At 46.3% G+C, this 16735-nt stretch overlaps 2 protein-coding genes across 5 annotated transcripts in view; both read left to right on the top strand.

Moving 5' to 3' along the window:
* Window positions 1-6665, top strand: part of KDM4A (lysine demethylase 4A) — a 40166-nt gene extending 33501 nt beyond the window's left edge. For all 3 annotated transcript variants that reach the window (XM_043461562.1, XM_043461563.1, XM_043461564.1), the window contains exons 19-22: window positions 1247-1417; window positions 4695-4814; window positions 5114-5206; window positions 5349-6665. In XM_043461562.1, coding sequence (XP_043317497.1) covers window positions 1247-1417; window positions 4695-4814; window positions 5114-5206; window positions 5349-5489 — 525 coding nt within the window. In that variant the 3' untranslated portion in view covers window positions 5490-6665. The remainder of the gene's footprint in view (window positions 1-1246; window positions 1418-4694; window positions 4815-5113; window positions 5207-5348) is intronic.
* A 1967-nt stretch (window positions 6666-8632) lies between these two features.
* ST3GAL3 (ST3 beta-galactoside alpha-2,3-sialyltransferase 3) overlaps window positions 8633-16735 on the top strand; it is a 204236-nt gene continuing 196133 nt past the window's right edge. Inside the window, exon 1 of one of the 2 annotated variants that reach the window (XM_043461581.1) lies at window positions 8633-8873. The gene's annotated coding sequence lies outside the window, so the exon portion shown is untranslated. The remainder of the gene's footprint in view (window positions 8874-16735) is intronic. The other variant, XM_043461580.1, reaches the window with a different exon arrangement.

The following is a 16735-nucleotide window of genomic DNA, read 5'->3' as shown; positions in this document are numbered from 1 at the left end:
GGGGGTAGGAGTTTTGTGTTGGAACAGGATAGTGGTGTGGTGATCATTATCCTCCTGCCCATCCACACACCTTCACATTGGCAGCTGTAGATGGCTGGTGCTATAAGGAAAGGTGGGTACTGTTGAGTCTTTTACTAATTCATTCCTCACCCACGTACTGGGCATGTTTGGCACAGTTATTTGTGTTTTGTTTTAACTTTCATTTATTTATTTTGGTCGGGCAGCTTGTGGGATCTTAGTTCCCTGATCAGGGATTGAACCCAGGGAGCCCTCACCACTGGACAGCGGGGAATTCCCCAGGCACAGTTTTAGGTGCTAGGAACACACTAGTGAATGAGATAACAGTGCCTGCCCTCCTGCTGCATTTCCTGTGGTTGAAAGATGTGTGGAAACAAACATTCAGTGTTAATAGATGCGGCATAAGAGTAAAGCTGGATACAGGAACGGAAGAGGAGGTAGTAAGGAGTGTTGTCCCCGAGCTGACTCTTGGATGTGAGGGAGCCAGTGTGCAGAGAACTGGGGAAGAACCTTTCAGGTAGAGGGAACAGAGGCGCGCAGACCTTGAGGTGGGAACACGCTTGGCACGAGTGCTTGGAGGACAGCAGGGAGGCCGCCGTGGCTGGAGCACAGAGCTTGGGCCGCTTCGGGAGGGGCGGTTGGACTCGAGGCTGCCAGATACTCTGTGATCTTACTTGCATCAGGGGCAGGTTCAGAATGAGAAGAAGGGTGACGTGAGGGCCCCAGACATGACAGTCCTTGTAATGGGGAGCTGTGTGTCATACACAGCTGAGGACATCAGGGAACCTCAGTCTTTGTGCCCTGACCCTGAGGGTAGAGCTGGTGGTAAGATCTGTGTGGAGTATTGTGTGGGGGCCCCGGGCCTGCTGCTCGTCCACTGTGATGTGTGTCTGAACTATGTGAATTAGTAGGTGCTGTTTGGTCGGTTCCTCACAATAGGGAAGTCACGAGAGTCTGTTTGGGGGGTTTGGGGTGAGACAGGATGGTTGGTTGGTATAAGGACGTTGTGTGTTGCGAATGAGGGAGGAGCTACATTATGGGGGAAACGTGACACTAGGTTTTCCCATGTCCTGGCTGGGGTGTGGATATCTGGAAAGACCTGTGCCGTTGTACCTTTCCATTCTCATGCTTCTCTTGCCCTGGTGAAGAGGAGCCAGCTCATCTTGGTCCCCTTTTGCTAGGCCTGTCAGCTCAACATGGGCGTAACCCAAGCCTCTCTTTTCTCCAGCGTGCCAAGGGGGCCTTGCAGAGCATCACTGCAGGCCAGAAGGTCATTAGCAAGCACAAGAACGGGCGCTTCTACCAGTGTGAGGTGGTAAGGCTCACCACTGAGACCTTCTATGAAGTCAACTTTGATGACGGCTCCTTCAGCGACAATCTCTATCCTGAGGACATAGTGGTAATGTCTGTGTGGAGCTTCTTGGGCATTTTGGGATGGGGGTACTTCTAGGTCTGACTGACCGTGGGCCCACCTGCCCTTTCTAGCCAGGCCCATGGTTCCATCATTTGGCCCCCAAACAGAAAGAAGTGTTTGTACTGGTCTTGCTATATAACGAAAATTGTATGCTACTAGGATACCCTGCTTTCTCTAGAAGCTTACAGGAAGCAGTGTTTTCTGCAGTAACTTGAAACATGCCTATATTTTAGTCCAAACTACCCTTAACTCATTAGAAAAGACCTGATGCTGGAAAAGATTGAAGGCAAAAGGAGAAGGGGGCGGCAGAGGATGAGATGGTTGGATAGCATCACCAACTCAATGGACATGAATTTGAGCAAACTCTGGGAGATAGTGGAGGTCAGAGGAGCCTGGTGGGCCACAGTCCATGGTGTCGCAGAGTCAGACACAGCTTAGTGACTGAAAAACAACAGCGACAACCTGCAAAGGTGTTCTGATGCATTGATGTTCTGATGAAGAGCCCAAGCTTTGGAATCAGATCAGTGTGCCAATACCTGCTCTGCAGCTGTGTGATTTCGGGAGAATTATCCAGTTATCTCTTTTCTACCATGCCCTCTTGGTAGATGTGTGGAGTGTGCTTTACCGGTTCTTTATAAGTTGAAGGCTTTGGAGGCTGAATAAAAGCTGCTTGGAGATAAGCCTGGCCTGACTGTGTTACCAACACCTGAGACACTGGAGGCCCTGCCTGGACTTAGTCCTAGGTTTTCTGGCTCAGGACTCAGCACTCAGTTCAGGTTTCCCCTGTTGTTCGTCTCTCTGTCCCCATTCCCCCACCCAACCCCCAGCCTTTTCATGTTAGACCGAGCACTAACATAGTGGGATGAAGCCACTTCTTCATTTAACACGTCCACACACATTAGCAACTTAGCTGCTAAAAGTCCATTCATTAGTTGTAAGGCAGACTTCTATGTAGTAACAGTAAAGATGGTATCAGGTGTGTTTGTGGCAGTAGACTAGCTATGCTTTGTGATGCTCTTCCAGTTTGGCAGGCACTGGGCTAGGTTCTTGACTCGGGTCTCTGTCAGACTTGGGTAATACCAGCTCTGAGAAGCAGGAGGTATCTGTAACTTAGAGAACTCTCAGGACTCTTTTAGACATTACTGAGGACCCTAAGGAGCTTTATGTGGATTATGTCTCTTAACCCTCGCCTGCCTGTGATATCAACAAGGTTCGTGATTTTCTATTTGCTTGTTATTAGTAGAAATTAAAACTGAGATTGATTTGAAACAGTCCATTGTTTTTAACAACTTGAAGTAAAACAAAAAGTATTAGAGGAGTGCCACTTTTCTATAATTTTGTAAACTCCTTTAATGTCACAGCTTCAGTTTGTTGGAATATATTGTTTTGGTTAAAGTGTATGAAGAAAACCTGGTCTCACATAGAGAAGCAGTTGGAAAAGTGAGTATTTAAATAGCCTTCCAGATGATTGTGTTCATTCTACTTTGATACTACACCAAACCTCATGGGATAGTAGTTCCTTAACAGTTAGCTGCAGTGTGGACTCTGAAGGCAGCTTGGTGAGCATACTCTCTTTAAGTTCTGTTGGTCTGTCTTACACTGAGAATGGATCTTTCACCCATGCGTGATTTTGAACTCTCATCCATGTAGGTGTAATGGGCTATGCAGATCTTTCAGGTATTGTTAAATTTTATCATACAGTACCAAAAAACCACTTTCTCATTTGTAGCACGAATCTCAGAAAAGTCTTTAAATTTTAGGGAGCGTCAAGCTCATGGTGGTGATAAGACTTTTCTGAAATTATAACGTGTGCTTGAAAACTTAGGTTTTATTACTGGCAGTACTGTCAGTCCGTTTTCCCTGAAATGAAAGGCTCACTTCATTTATTTTCAAGATGTCTGCCAGTACCCAAGTCTGAATAACCTGTTTGTCTTTTTTTTTTTTCCTCAAATAAAACTGGTGTTTCATGAGAAAAGCAGTTACTTCTTACAACTCAGTTGCCCTGTGCTTTTTCTCAGGACAGCCATCATGCTTCAGTGTGCAACAGAAAATGTCTTCTGAGTATCTACACATGTACTTAAAGATTGTGGTTTAACAAGATAATTTTTTCTGCTTTATCAAAGGGACATTGTTTTGTGGTTACAGATTTTGTTTTGTTTTTTTGGCTACAGGTTTTTCTCTTTTGTTCCTAAATCATGAGTACACAGTGGCTAAGAATGTAGTAACAAGTAGTAGACCTCAGGGTTGTTGCCTCAATCTGTACTGTGGTGCCAGCAATTGCACACTTTCTAGGTGTTACACCATCACTGCAAAAATGTCAGCACAGTGAAAGAGACTAATGTTTTAATATTATTGTGAAAATTATCATGCCCTTGCTTGCTCCCTGCCGGTGGCTCAGGAATCTCCCTAAAGTGTGTAGACCATACTTTGAGAACTGCTGTTATCGGAGGGAAAACTGAATATCTGAGAACTTAAGTGATTTATCAAAGATCAGTGTTTATCAAAGATCAGATATTTGACCAGTTAAAACTTCCACCTCAGATTCTTTTGTGGGGCAGTGCTTTCTATTTAACTGTTGAATTCATAACACAATAGAGTTACTGAGTAACTGGTCAATAATGAGTTGGCAGTACAGTATAAAGTCATTTCTATTCAATAAATGAATTGGCATGTAGAACCTTCCTCTTGTCATGAGTGGAAATTGGAAAGAGCAGTTGGAATTTTAGATATTTGGCATTTTAGACTCTGTCCCATTCCTGTTCCAAGGTGTATTTTTTGGGCCACGTCCCCAAGCACCTTCTCCCATTTCTACCCATCAGACCTTTGATTCAGCTGCCATGAGCATGCTCACACACTGACCAAATTATATAACAGGCTCTCTACTGGGAATGCAGCGAGGATTCCACCCAGCCTTAGGGTGCCCCCTTCTGCAGGGAGTCAGAGTGCTAAAGTTTTTTGCCAAGTCCCACGGTAGGTGGTCTTTTATTACTTTCCTGTTAAGAACCCCTCTCTTAAAATAGTTGAGTATAATTTGAGTATTTCTTCTTGGCAGAACCCTGTCACCTGTCCCTTAGACAGTTGAAGGAACATGAGAAAGGTTCTTGATGATGGTAGTTGTCTTCTACATTTATTAAGCTTATTATAGCTGCTTTTTTTTGCACCTGGAACAGCAGCAGCCAGCAGAGATAGCAGGTAGATGAGGACTTAAGCAGGTCTCTCAAATGGACCTCCGTTTCACCCTTCTTCCTTACTGTTCCCTCAGAGTCAGGACTGTCTCCAGCTGGGTCCTCCTGCTGAAGGGGAAGTAGTCCAGGTGAGATGGACAGATGGCCAAGTCTATGGAGCCAAGTTTGTGGCCTCCCACCCCATCCAGATGTACCAGGTAACCAAAGGCTTTGCTGGGGATGGGGGGAGGCTGGTGCTTGGTTAATTCAGTGTTTCCTCTTGAGCCAGAGGCGGGGCAAGTCCTTGCTCTTAGGAGAGGAGAGCTTAAGGTATCCATCACAATGCTTTTCAGAGCTGGGGCTGCCCTGTGTCCAGTCTGCCGGTTGTGACTTCAGACATGGCAGGCCTTGCTTCAGTGTTCTAAACCCTTCCTGTGTCTGCAGGAAATGGCCACTGTGCGTGGTGGACCAGGGAGCAACAGGATATCTTAGCTTAAGGCCTTTGTTTCCTTGGTAGGTGGAGTTTGAGGATGGCTCACAGCTTGTGGTTAAGAGAGATGACGTGTACACGCTAGATGAAGAGCTTCCCAAGAGAGTCAAGTCTAGACTGGTGAGCGTGTTTTCTGTGTGTCCTTGGTTCCCCTCTGGGAGGGAGGGAAGAAAGCAAGGGCGTGACCCTTTGTTTTTTCTTCGGGAGGTGGGGGCATTGGCCACACGGTGCTCATTTATTTGGTTTGCCTATTCTTCTATAGTCAGTAGCCTCAGACATGCGCTTCAATGAGATTTTCACGGAGAAAGAGGTTAAGCAGGAGAAGAAACGGCAACGAGTTATCAACTCAAGGTACCGGGAAGATTACATCGAGCCTGCACTATACCGGGCCATCATGGAGTAGGTGCTTCCAGCAGCTGAGAGAGTCCCAGTCAGCAAAGGCGAAAGCACTCTGGGGTTCCACAGCACAGCAGACACTTGGAACTCTAAAGTGAATTGTAAAATGAAAAGGAATGAACTAACCGACCCCATCATCTTCTCACCCCACCCTCATCGCATTCCGCTGAAGTGCAAGGATGAGCCCTTCTTGGACGTGTGGCAGCAGACGATGAACTCCCAGCTGATGGGCTAAGCACTGGAATGCTATGGCTGCACTGGCCCTGGTCTGCAGTGGGTCGACTGTGCTGGCTGGGCTGGTTACCCTGTTCCTGGCCTCGGACTTAGCTTCCTAACGATCACCTGCACCAACGAGGCATAGGTGCTGGTGCTTGCCCCCCTAACCCCTTTTGTATTTATGTGTGTGGGTGTGGGTGTGTGTGTGGGGGGTGTGTGTGTGCGTTGGTATGTATGTTTGGTCTGGACCAGCTTCTGCCAGCCCCTGGCCTTTACTTTCTTCCTTGCCTATCCAGGGCAACAAAAATGTGAAATTCTGCCCTCAGCTGAGCTGAGTAAGGGCCCCTAGGGGTTGGCTGGAGATGGCTGTGGCATCTGTCTGTCCCTAGAACTGCCTCAAGGGAGTGGTGGCAAAGCTGCAGTGATGAGATGGAGGTGCTGAGGAGTTAAGCCAGCTGTTTACCCTCTCTTGAAGAAGATAGGGTAACATGGGTGTGTGTTCCCATATCACTTGGGGCACAGAGCGCCTGTGGACAGTATTAGAGGGTGTGGGTGGGGAATAATCCAAAGGGAGATCTAATAATGGAAGCAGGCAGAGCCTGGCGAGTGATTCTGTCAGTGGAAAATTGCAATCATGCAGGGGCTGGGAGGGTTAAGATGAACTGGGGCCACTGGAGGCCAGGGGCAGGTTTAGATACGCCCCTTGGTCTAGGGGTGGGAGGGAGCTGATTTCGGGGGTGGGGGCGGGACTGGAGGGCAACACTGAAGGGGTTAAACAGGTTTTTGCTCCTCATGAATTTGTTTGCCTGGGCCCAGGATTGGAGGGCTTCACACTTATACCCTGTGTATACAAGAATCAGATTTATAATACTCCCTGTTTTTTTGTTACGTATGAACGCTATAAACCAAATTATTTTGAAAACTGGTGCATCACCTTGTCCTTAGCAATAAAATGTGTTGAGCAGAGGATTGGCTGTGTCTGCCCCAAGGAGCCTGATGGCTCAGGGTCAGGCTGGGAGTGTGCCTAGAGTCCACAGGCTCTGGAGCAGGGCCATGCATTTTAAGGAGGCTCTTGAAGGCCCTCCTAAAGAGATGGACTCTTTTGTTAAGTTCTGGTCCTTTGGCTGTGTGTGATGGGGACCTGGGGAGAAGAGGCCCTTTGGTCGAGAGCACGTCCTTTTACTTCTCTTGCCTTAGAGATGGGATGGAAAAGCTAATAGAGGGAGAACCAGACCACTTCCACAACCTGTAGAAAGAACTGAGTTTGATCTCATCTCAACCCCACTTATTAACTTCATTGAGCAGGTGTAAGTTTATACCAGTGTCTGTTCCATAAAAACTGTAGAACCAGCTTGAAAGAAGGCAGGACATTTTAGGTGCTTGAAGAGCAAGAGATTGCCCCCCATCCCCCTTCCCTTGGATCCTGAAACCTTTCTGATCTGCCTGTAGTTGGTGAGACACCTCCCTGGAGGACGACCCAGTCCCTTTGACCAGCAGTGGGTTCCTGAGGTCCAGGTGGACAAGGATAGAGCAGCAGCAGGGCAGGGAGGGACTGGTGAACTGGGCACAGCAGAGCTGTTCCAGCTGGTCTAGTTCTTGGCTCTGGCCAGGTGCCGGAAATTCTTGGGTCAGCTCAGCAACTCAATGCTGCTTTGTGTCCTGGGGCTTGGGAGGTAGCTGCCACCTCTGGTGTCTGTGGGGAAAGGAGGAGCAGCAGGTTTCAAAGATACTTTTCTGTGCCAATTTCCTCCTGGGGCCAAGGAAAGGGAGGTTGACTCTTTTGTCCAACACCCAAGGATTCCCAGGGGAGAATGGACAGAGCCAGGCCTTAATGGATTGGCAAGCCCTGGGAACACACATCTTTGGAGGAAAGGAACCTTTCTCCAGACTTAGCAGGGTCTGGGACCTCCCTCCCTCTCACTGACCTACCATCCCCAGCCGTGCTGCAGGACAGGCAGGGAAGTCCCTGGTGCAACCCCAGCAGTTCTTTCTCAACAGCTGATTATTTTTCTAGAAACTTTTGTTTTGGTCAAATGTAATAATCCCCTGGGAAACTTAAAGAGGTGATGAAATTCAAGTCCCACAGAACAGGCCCTCGTGCCTGCAGTCAGGCCCAGGTCTCAGCCAACTCACCGGTCACCCCTCAGAAGCCTTTTTATCCGAACAAACTGCCCACGTTTGGTGAGGTAAAGTCTCAGGGTTGGCAACCAAAGATCGCAGCCGGACAGTTCTTCCTCTCCCGTAAATTCCCGCGAGGGGTAATTGTGTTTTAAATTGTGCCCCAGGAGGGTGGGAGAAAGCTGGGATCTCCGGAGCTGCGACGGGTAGACGAAATGGGGCGGATAGGTCCCGGAATAGAAACTGTAAAGTGTGAGGCTGTAAAGCAATAAGGGCAGCCAGCGACCCCTGTACCCACCCACTACACAGGATTGGGCAGAGTCGCCCAACCTGAGGTCCACAACCTCGGGTCTTAGTCTGGGTCTGGGGTGGATGCCTGCGTCCCTCGGCGTGGAGTGACCGTGGACCCCTGGCCCCCTCACGACCGAGAACAGGCTCTCGAGGGATTATCTCGGCGGACCGTGAGCCCTGCGGCCGTCAGAAACCCACATCCCGAACGGGCACCCTCCAGGGTGTGAAGCTGCGGGTGGAGGATTCCTCCAGGCGGCGGACGGGCTCCGGGGAACCAGGGGCGAGCATCGGAGCGGAGGCAGCAGGGCCGGGCGTCAGTCCGGCAGGACTGACCCGGCACCCCGCCAGCAGCCCCGGTCCGCGCGGGGCGGGGCGGAGGGGAGAGGGATGGGCGGGTTGCAGAACTCGGGGCTCCTGTGATAGCGGGCTCCTCTGGGGTGCGCCCGCCCACTGCTCTCAGCGCAGCCCCGCATTGGTCAGCCCGGTGCCCCGCCTGGCTCCCGCGCGTCGATTGGCCGCGAATTCCCGACCCCCGGCGAGGGCGCCGAGGCGGAGAGCCGGATTGGTGGTCCCGCCGTCCCAGGGTCGCGGCCGCGCGCTCCGCCTGCGGCTGCGTCCCCACTATGGCGGCGCCCAGGCGGCCCACCGCGTCGTGGGCACCCGCCGGGGTCCCCCGCGGCTGCCGCCCCCGCCTAAGCCGTCGCCCCCACCTTCCCGCCCGCTTCGTCCCGGGCGCCGCCTCCCCCCTGCCTCCCTTCCCGCTGCGGTAAGGACCGGTCCTGCGCGCGTCGGGGCGGGTAGTCTTTGGAGTAACGGTCGCCGCCACCCTTTCCCTCCCCTCCCCCGCTACCCGAGGTTACGGGTCGCCGGGGCGCAGAGCCCGAGCGCGCTGGTGCTGGGGGAAGGAAGGGTCGCGCGCGGCCCAGCGGTCTCCAAATAATGAAATCCGGCTCAAACTGGGGGCTCGGGGCGGGAGTTCGGTCCCACGGAGACCTCGCCTCGGTAGGGGCTGCCAGGCCTCTGGGAAGAGGACGGCTGGACTCGGACCGAGCGGTCTAGGTCACCTGCGCGCGAGACCCCGCAGCGCTGCGCACCTTGGTGCAGAGGAGGGACATGGTCAGGCGGGCCTTCACTGTGGGAAGAGCAAGGAAAAGTGGAAAGCCTGAGTGGGATCAGCAGCGTACGGGTAGCGGTTGTCATTGCTTATTGCTCTACCAGCTGCCAAATGTTCCGGGAACCCGGGTCAACTTGACTGACAAAGTACGCCTCTTGCTTCTTTTCCCCTGGCACTTCTCCCGATTGTTTACTCTGATTTTGTTTGCAGGAGGAAATATCTTAGTGATAAGAGCAGGTTTGATTAGGATAGTGTCCCACGAATGTTTTTGAATTCCTGTTTGTAAGCGTGCTCGTTTTATAATTGCTTAAGGACTTCACTTATGTTTGTGTTTCCCGCACAGAGGAGGAAGGAAAGAAACTGAACTGAGTCACTGTAATTAATTGAGGGAGGAACCAATGAAGGCAGCTACTATTTTGTAACAAACAAGCAACTTACAAACTTTTCTGTCGATACACTTTGAATGGTCTATACTATAGCTAGTTGAACAGGAAGGTAGGTTAAAAAGCACTTACTGGGTTCCTGAAAGTAAATAAACCTCATGGAAAATTAGGTTATTCCCAAATCAGAATAACCTTGGAGTGCTGATCATTGAAGCGTTAGGTATATTTTCAAGTCAAAAAGATTCAAAAGAAGCTGGCACAAAAATTTATGATCGAAATGGTGTATTCAGTCTCTTAAGGCAATAGCAGTTGCTAAGAGTAAAGATTCTTAAGGATATTTTGAAACATTAAGTGATGAAATCTCCCTGTTTCACATGTCTAATCATGATTTAATAAAATAAATTATTAATGAAAAAAGATGTGCATATTCTTAGAGATTAAGTTACTTTGGATTGTCAATAAAGTATTGTGTACATGTTGTGTGCAAGGCAATGTAACTGTGGGGATCTCACAACCTGTATTGTATGAGACTTGTTCTGATGATAAAGGGCACACAGGAAAATGATCATTAATAATATGGTCTTTAGAATTCCAGGATAGTAGGTACTATGAAAACTCTGGAAAAGAGAAATCCATATGTTTGAGGAAGGTTTTACATGAGGACTGAGGCTTGAGTTGAGCTGTGAACTCAGCTAGGTAGGCATGAGTGATGATGAGAAAGGAGAATTGAGGAAATGAGAAAGTGAGGATGGGAAAGGTGGCAGAGGGGAACCCAAAACACTCTGGGGTGGTTCCAGGAGGTTCTTACTGGAAAAAGTGGGAGATAAGGTTAATGGTGTCAAGTCAGGGAGTAAAGCACAGGGTAAACAAGAAGTAGTTCTTCAGATGAAACTGGAGCTTGCTATTAGAAAAACAGATGGTAGCACTTTATTTGCCCTTGTCACTTTTCTGAGTAACCTCAGCTATTTAGAATAATGGTCCTCTCAGCTACCTAGGATCTGCACCTCAGGACTGATTCTTGCCTTCCCTTTATTTCCCCCAATAAGTTGGTTGTCATTTTTTATTGTTACAGCCTGCACACTGTTTGTAGTATTTGCTTCTTTTGGTTCCTACCATCATTATACTGATTTGGGGCCATTGATACCTTTCCCTCTTATTACTGCAGAAACTCTCTTAACTTCCCCCCTGCCTCCTTTCATCTATCCTATGTACTATCATCATTTCTAGGTAATTCATTTCCCCAGCCTAGACTTTTATTTTTTCTTTATTTTCCCCCATCTTTATCAAGATTTAATTGACACATGTAACACTGTAATTTTAAAACACACAGCATTTTGATTTGATACAGATATGTGTTGTAAAATTATTATAATAAAATTAGTTAACATCATATAATTACCTTTTGTGGAAAGATCATTGGAATTATACCTTCTTATACATTTTCTTTCTTATCTATTGTCTTTCTTTTTTAGAGTGTAATTGCCTTACAATGTTGTGTTAGTTTTTGCTATGTACCAAAGTGAACCAGCTATATGTATACATATATCCCCTCCTCCTTGAACCAACCTTCTACCCACCTCCAGCCTAGGCTTTTAATGGCTTCCTACCTTCTCTTGAATTAAGCACAGCCCACCCTGGTCTGGGCAGTATGGGTAAACTCATTTCTTGCTATTCCCTTTGATTTTACAATATTTTCCAAGTCTGGAACTGTTTGCTCTTTGTTGTCTGTGCTCACTGTCTTTGCTCTTGTTGCTTTTTCTGTCCTAAATGACTCCTTGGAATCTCTAATTGTTGGTTCTTACCCATTTGTCAGGGCCATTTGATGGGAACTCTCTTTGTGAAACTCTTGTGTGCTTTTCTCGCCATCGGCATGGAGCTCAGTTCAGTTCAGCTCAGTTGCTCAGTCGTGTCCGACTCTTTGCGACCCTACGGACCGCAGCACGCCAGGCCTCCCTGTCCCTCACCAGCTCCCAGAGCTTACTCAGACTTGTGTCCACTGAGTCAGTGATGCCATCCAGCCATCTCATCCTCTGTCATCCCCTTCTCCTCCCACCCTCAATCTTTCCCAGCATCAGGGTCTTTTCAAATGAGTCAGTTCTTTGTATCAGGTGGCCCAAGTATTAGAGTTTCAGCTTCAACATCTGTCCTTCCAATGAACACCCAGGACTGATCTCCTTCAGGATGGACTGGTTGGATCTCCTTGCAGTCCAAGGGACTCGCAAGAGTCTTCTCCAACACCACAGTTCAAAAGCATCAATTCTTCAGCGCTCAGCTTTCTTTATAGGCCAACTCTCACATCCGTACATGACTACTGGAGAAACCATAGCCTTGACTAGATGGACCTTTGTTGGCAAAGTAATGTCTTTGCTTTTTAATATGCTGTCTAGGTTGGTCATAACTTCTTTTCCAAGGAGTAAGCATCTTTTAATTTTATGGCTGGCAAACCACTTCAGTATTCTTGGCTTGAGAACCCCATGAATGGTATGAAAAGGCATGGGACTAGTTCCTCCTTTAAACAGTTATAACACTAGAATTTGCCTTTTTGCCCCAATTGCCAACATAAGACTGAAACTTTTTCAAGACATGAATTATCTTCATCTTCTAGCACAGTGTTTTGTACATAGTAGGTACTTGGTAAATTTTTTTAAATTGAACATAGCTTTGAACCAAGACAAATGCAAAGAAAATTCTTTGTGCAAGCAAAATGTTTATCATAAAATCTGTAAATAAAGTTACTTACGTGAGAATTCTTTACTGAGAAAGCTGGTGTATTGGTCTGGGTAGCTTGGATTAGGCTTCATTAACAGAAACCCTTAAGACTTCAGTGGCTTAACAGAACAAAAGTTGACTTCTCATTCGTGCCACATGTCCAGCAGGATTACACAGGTGACTCTGCCCCTCTCAGTTACTCAGGGATCCATGCTGATGGAAACTCATCTTTTTTTTTTTTTTTTTCCCTTTCCCTCCCCTCGGAAACTCATCTTAATGTGGTTTTCCATGACCATTTTGATCGAGTGGAAGATGGTGATCAAGGGACACTGGATTTTAAAATATGTGACCTGAAGTGGCACCTGTCACTTTCATTTCCATATCATTGGCTAAAGCAGATCACATGGCCATGCCTAATTTAAAAGAATGGCCAGGAATTGCAGTCTTAAGCATGTGCCTAAAAAGCGAAGAGCCCGAAGTGACTGCTGGACAGCACTAATGACTGCTACATCTTCTATGAGCATCACGGCCCAGCCTGTGAAAGATTAGAGGTAGTGAAATCAGATGGGCTACTAGAAGAAACATACTGACAGTAGCAAGAAATAAAAGCTCTAACGAGGCATGGGATAAGAGTGGACAGGTAAGTCAGAGCTCCACTACAAGCACTGTAACGCTTGTGATGTAAGAGGCTGAGGCTGTAGTGAAAGTCGTTCAGTCCTGTCTGACTCTTTGTGACCCCATGGACTATAGCCTGCTAGGCTCCTCTGTCCATAGAATTCTCCAGGCCAGAATACTGGAGTGGGTAACCAACCGTTCCCTTCTCCAGGGGGTCTTTCCAACCCAAGGATCAAACCCAGGTCTCCTACGTTGCAGGTGGATTCTTTACCATCTGAGACAGTAGTCTGATTTTCCAGTTACTCCTTATGGCATTACTATTTTACGGCACCCTCAGAGATGAATTCAGGAATGGTCCTGAAGCATCCATAAAGAATTAAGTTTTATTCAAGATACACAATTTAAGAAGCCAGAAAGTGTATAATAAGGTACATTTTTACTTGAATGGTTAAAAAGATCCTAGTTCAACCTTATTGGTTTAATTGGGTTTAACTAAAGCTATCAAGGCCTTCCCTGGTGGCTCAGAGGTTAAAGCATCTGCCGGCAATGCAGGAGACCTGGGTTCGATCCCTGGGTTGGGAAGATCCCCTGGAGAAGGTAAATGGCACCCCACTCCAGTATTCTTGCCTGGAGAATCCCATTGACAGAGAAGCCTGGTGGGCTACAGTCCATGGGGTTGCAAAGAGTTGGACATGACTGAGCGACTTCACTTCAAAGCTATCAAACTTTAGTATTTGGGGAGGAGATTTCACTTTTGGGCTTCCCTGGTGTCTCAGATGATAAAGAATCTGCCAAAGAAGGGAATGGCAACCAACTCCAGTGTTCTTGCCTGGAGAATTCCAAAAATGAAAACAGGATTGAAATCTTGCTTCTGCCATTGATTGTCTAACATTGGGCCCGTGTCTTGATTCTGGAGTCCGAATTTCCTCATCAGTGAAATGCACAGGGTGGTTATGAGTTCATTTTCTATGAAGTGCTTTGCCCAGTACCTCGTTCAGAATAGACAGTCATGGTCATGATATTCATTGGCAACAGCTGCAGGATTTGAAGAAACTGAGAAATCAGGTAAGGAAATCCCAGGATTCCCCCAGATTTTCCTACCCGTTTCTACTTGGCATCCTGCCACACTCTTTCTCATCTTTCTTATTTTCACGCGTATCCTGTTTTATTTTTTACTTGGTTGTATATGTGTCTGTTTCTTCTACTGTACTAGGTCCTTTAGTCATCCCACAAGTAGTTATTGAACATGAGCTCTCTACTAGCCTTGGTGCTCGGTCATGGCATTGCAGATACAAAAGGCATATCCCAGGCCTGAAGGAGCCTGTAGTCTGGTAGGACCAGAAGCCAGTGAACTAGCAGTTAGAATACATTGTACTGTGCCGTGTTTGGGGGTCCTGTGGGATCTCCTAAAAGGGAACCTGATATCACACAGGGAATATAATTAATGATTTTTCCAGAGAAGCTCACACCTACCTAAGTCTCGGATAACTAATTATTAGCTGAGTAGATGTAGGTTTAAAAGACTTTTCAGGTAGGAAACAATATGTGTAATGACCTAGAAATACAAGGGAGTGTGGCTGCATCCTGAAGATGCTTGAATGGCAGGAGAACAGTCTGTTTGGGGAGTGTGTGGAGGCTGCAGAAGTCAGACTGTGAAGGCTTGTGAGTTCAGGAGTTTATCCTGACTGAGGAGGAGCCACTGAAGTACTTGAAAGTGGGAGATAACTTTATAGCTTTGCCTTTTAGGAAGGTCAGTGTGTGTGGAGACACCAGAGGAGTGAATGTCCTGTTTCCCTGCCATGGAAAATTGTGAGATTTGCAACCATAGTGCCATGTCTGCTACACAGAATCAAAATAGCTCTGGATGAGGAGAGCTTAGAATAAGGTGAGGCTGGAGGGAAGGTTCCCAGTTAGGCTATTGCAGTAGTAGGAAGGGTGTGTACATGTCCTGCCTGAGGGTAGAGTCAGCTGACAAGGGTTTCCATCACGGCTTCACCAATGTCTATGATGTGACCTTGGACAGTCTTCAGAACCGCTTGTGTCCTCTTGGTTTTTCAAACTGGTAAAATGGGATTAAAAAATCCCTACCTTGCAAGGTTCTGAGTATTTGAGCAAATAGATGTAAAAAGCCTGCTCCTGTACTCTTAGACACGTAAGGGACTTCTTATAATAAAAATAATAGTTTTAAGATTCTTAATGCTTAGTATGTTCCCTGGTTCATGGTAAGTGATTGTTAGCCTAAATTCCTACCACCTGGACATAACCACTGCCAACATTATGTTTTTGGTGTTTTTTTTTAATACATCTTAAGTGATTGAAATGCTGAATTTTGTGGGTTGGGCATGAGGGAATTATCCTAAGATCAGGAAAAGAAGAGTTGGTCGATATGAATACCATACCAATTTAAACATTCTTTAAATGCCGACAAATTGTATATGTTTATTCAGCTGTTCCCAGCCCTCACCCAGAAGTGACACATACATCTGCATACACTCTTGTCACTAATGTTATAATGTGCTCACTGCCTGGGGTGTTAAAATACATGTGCTTCTCCTTCAGCCTGCCATCATCATTGTGACTCTGTCCCCCTGAAATTTTGCTCCTCCTCAGTCTTCTTCTGAATATATTTGTAAAGATGATAATAGAGGTTTAATTCTAATTTGTTCTCCTTTTGGCTTCTCCCTGCTTATCCGGGCTGACAGGAGTTCCTCCCCTATGAACTTCTACATAGTTTTTGTTATTCTAATTAAATATTATCTATCGCCTTGTCTTACAGAATTCGTCTATATGTCAGTAAATTTCTCTTTTCCTTGATGCTGGTTTTCTTTACAAAGTGATAGAAGACATGTTTATGTGTTTCTGACATGACTTAAAAATCCATGGAAACCTTGTGTTTGAAATATGTTAATAAACAGGATTTCAATATTCTATTCCTAAATTTTAAGTATATAGCACTGATTTTTCAGAGTCTTTGATTTCAGGACCACTTTATAAGTTTAAAATTATCAAAACCCCAAAGAACTTTTATTTTGTGGGTTTGTGTTTTGATATTTAATGTATTAAAAATTACTGAGATTTTAAGTCACGAGAATGCACTAGCGCACATCCCACATTAGCTGTGAGGACAGTGATTGGTTACATGTCATCATATTTATAGCCTCTGGAAAACTGTGCTGGACCCTTGTGAGAGAATAAGAGTGAACAAGGCAAATAATGTCTGAGAATTACAGTGAAAATAGTTTTAAACTCATGGATCCACTGAAAAGGCCTTAGGAACTCTCTAGGGTCCTTAGACCACAGTTTGAGAACTGCTGACATGGAAACATGAGAGTTTTTATAATGGACATTTCTACATCTTTTTGGCAACACAAGAACGTAAGGATGGAAACATTGCCAGATGTCTGTTTTCAAAATGCACTCAACAGTTTCTTAAAGAACAAAGCAAGCCCCCCCCGCCCCCGCCCCAAAAAGAACCAAATTAGTTTCCAGCTTTTGTTAAGACATGTTCTTCACCTTGAAAGGACAGATATGTGTATTTTGGGAAAATCTTCTAGGTGCCGTACAATTAACAGACATTTGCCATCCCAGAAAAGTTTAAAAGATTTGGAACACCAATATTTGTAAAAGAAAAATGAACAACTGCCCTTTAAGTTTTGGATATCTTGTGCATACTTGCTTGGCCAGATGATAAGCAGAGAACTTCTTTGAGGCACAAGAGTTTTGTGGTTACTAACCATCTCATTGCCAAGTTTAGTTATGGTCCTATTTAAAATAGGATCCAGTTTTTATGAAATTAACCACATTGAT

The sequence above is a fragment of the Cervus canadensis genome, chromosome 2, assembly GCF_019320065.1.
Source record: "Cervus canadensis isolate Bull #8, Minnesota chromosome 2, ASM1932006v1, whole genome shotgun sequence".
Taxonomy (NCBI): Eukaryota; Metazoa; Chordata; class Mammalia; order Artiodactyla; family Cervidae; genus Cervus; species Cervus canadensis.
This window is presented reverse-complemented; position numbering and strand designations above follow the sequence as displayed.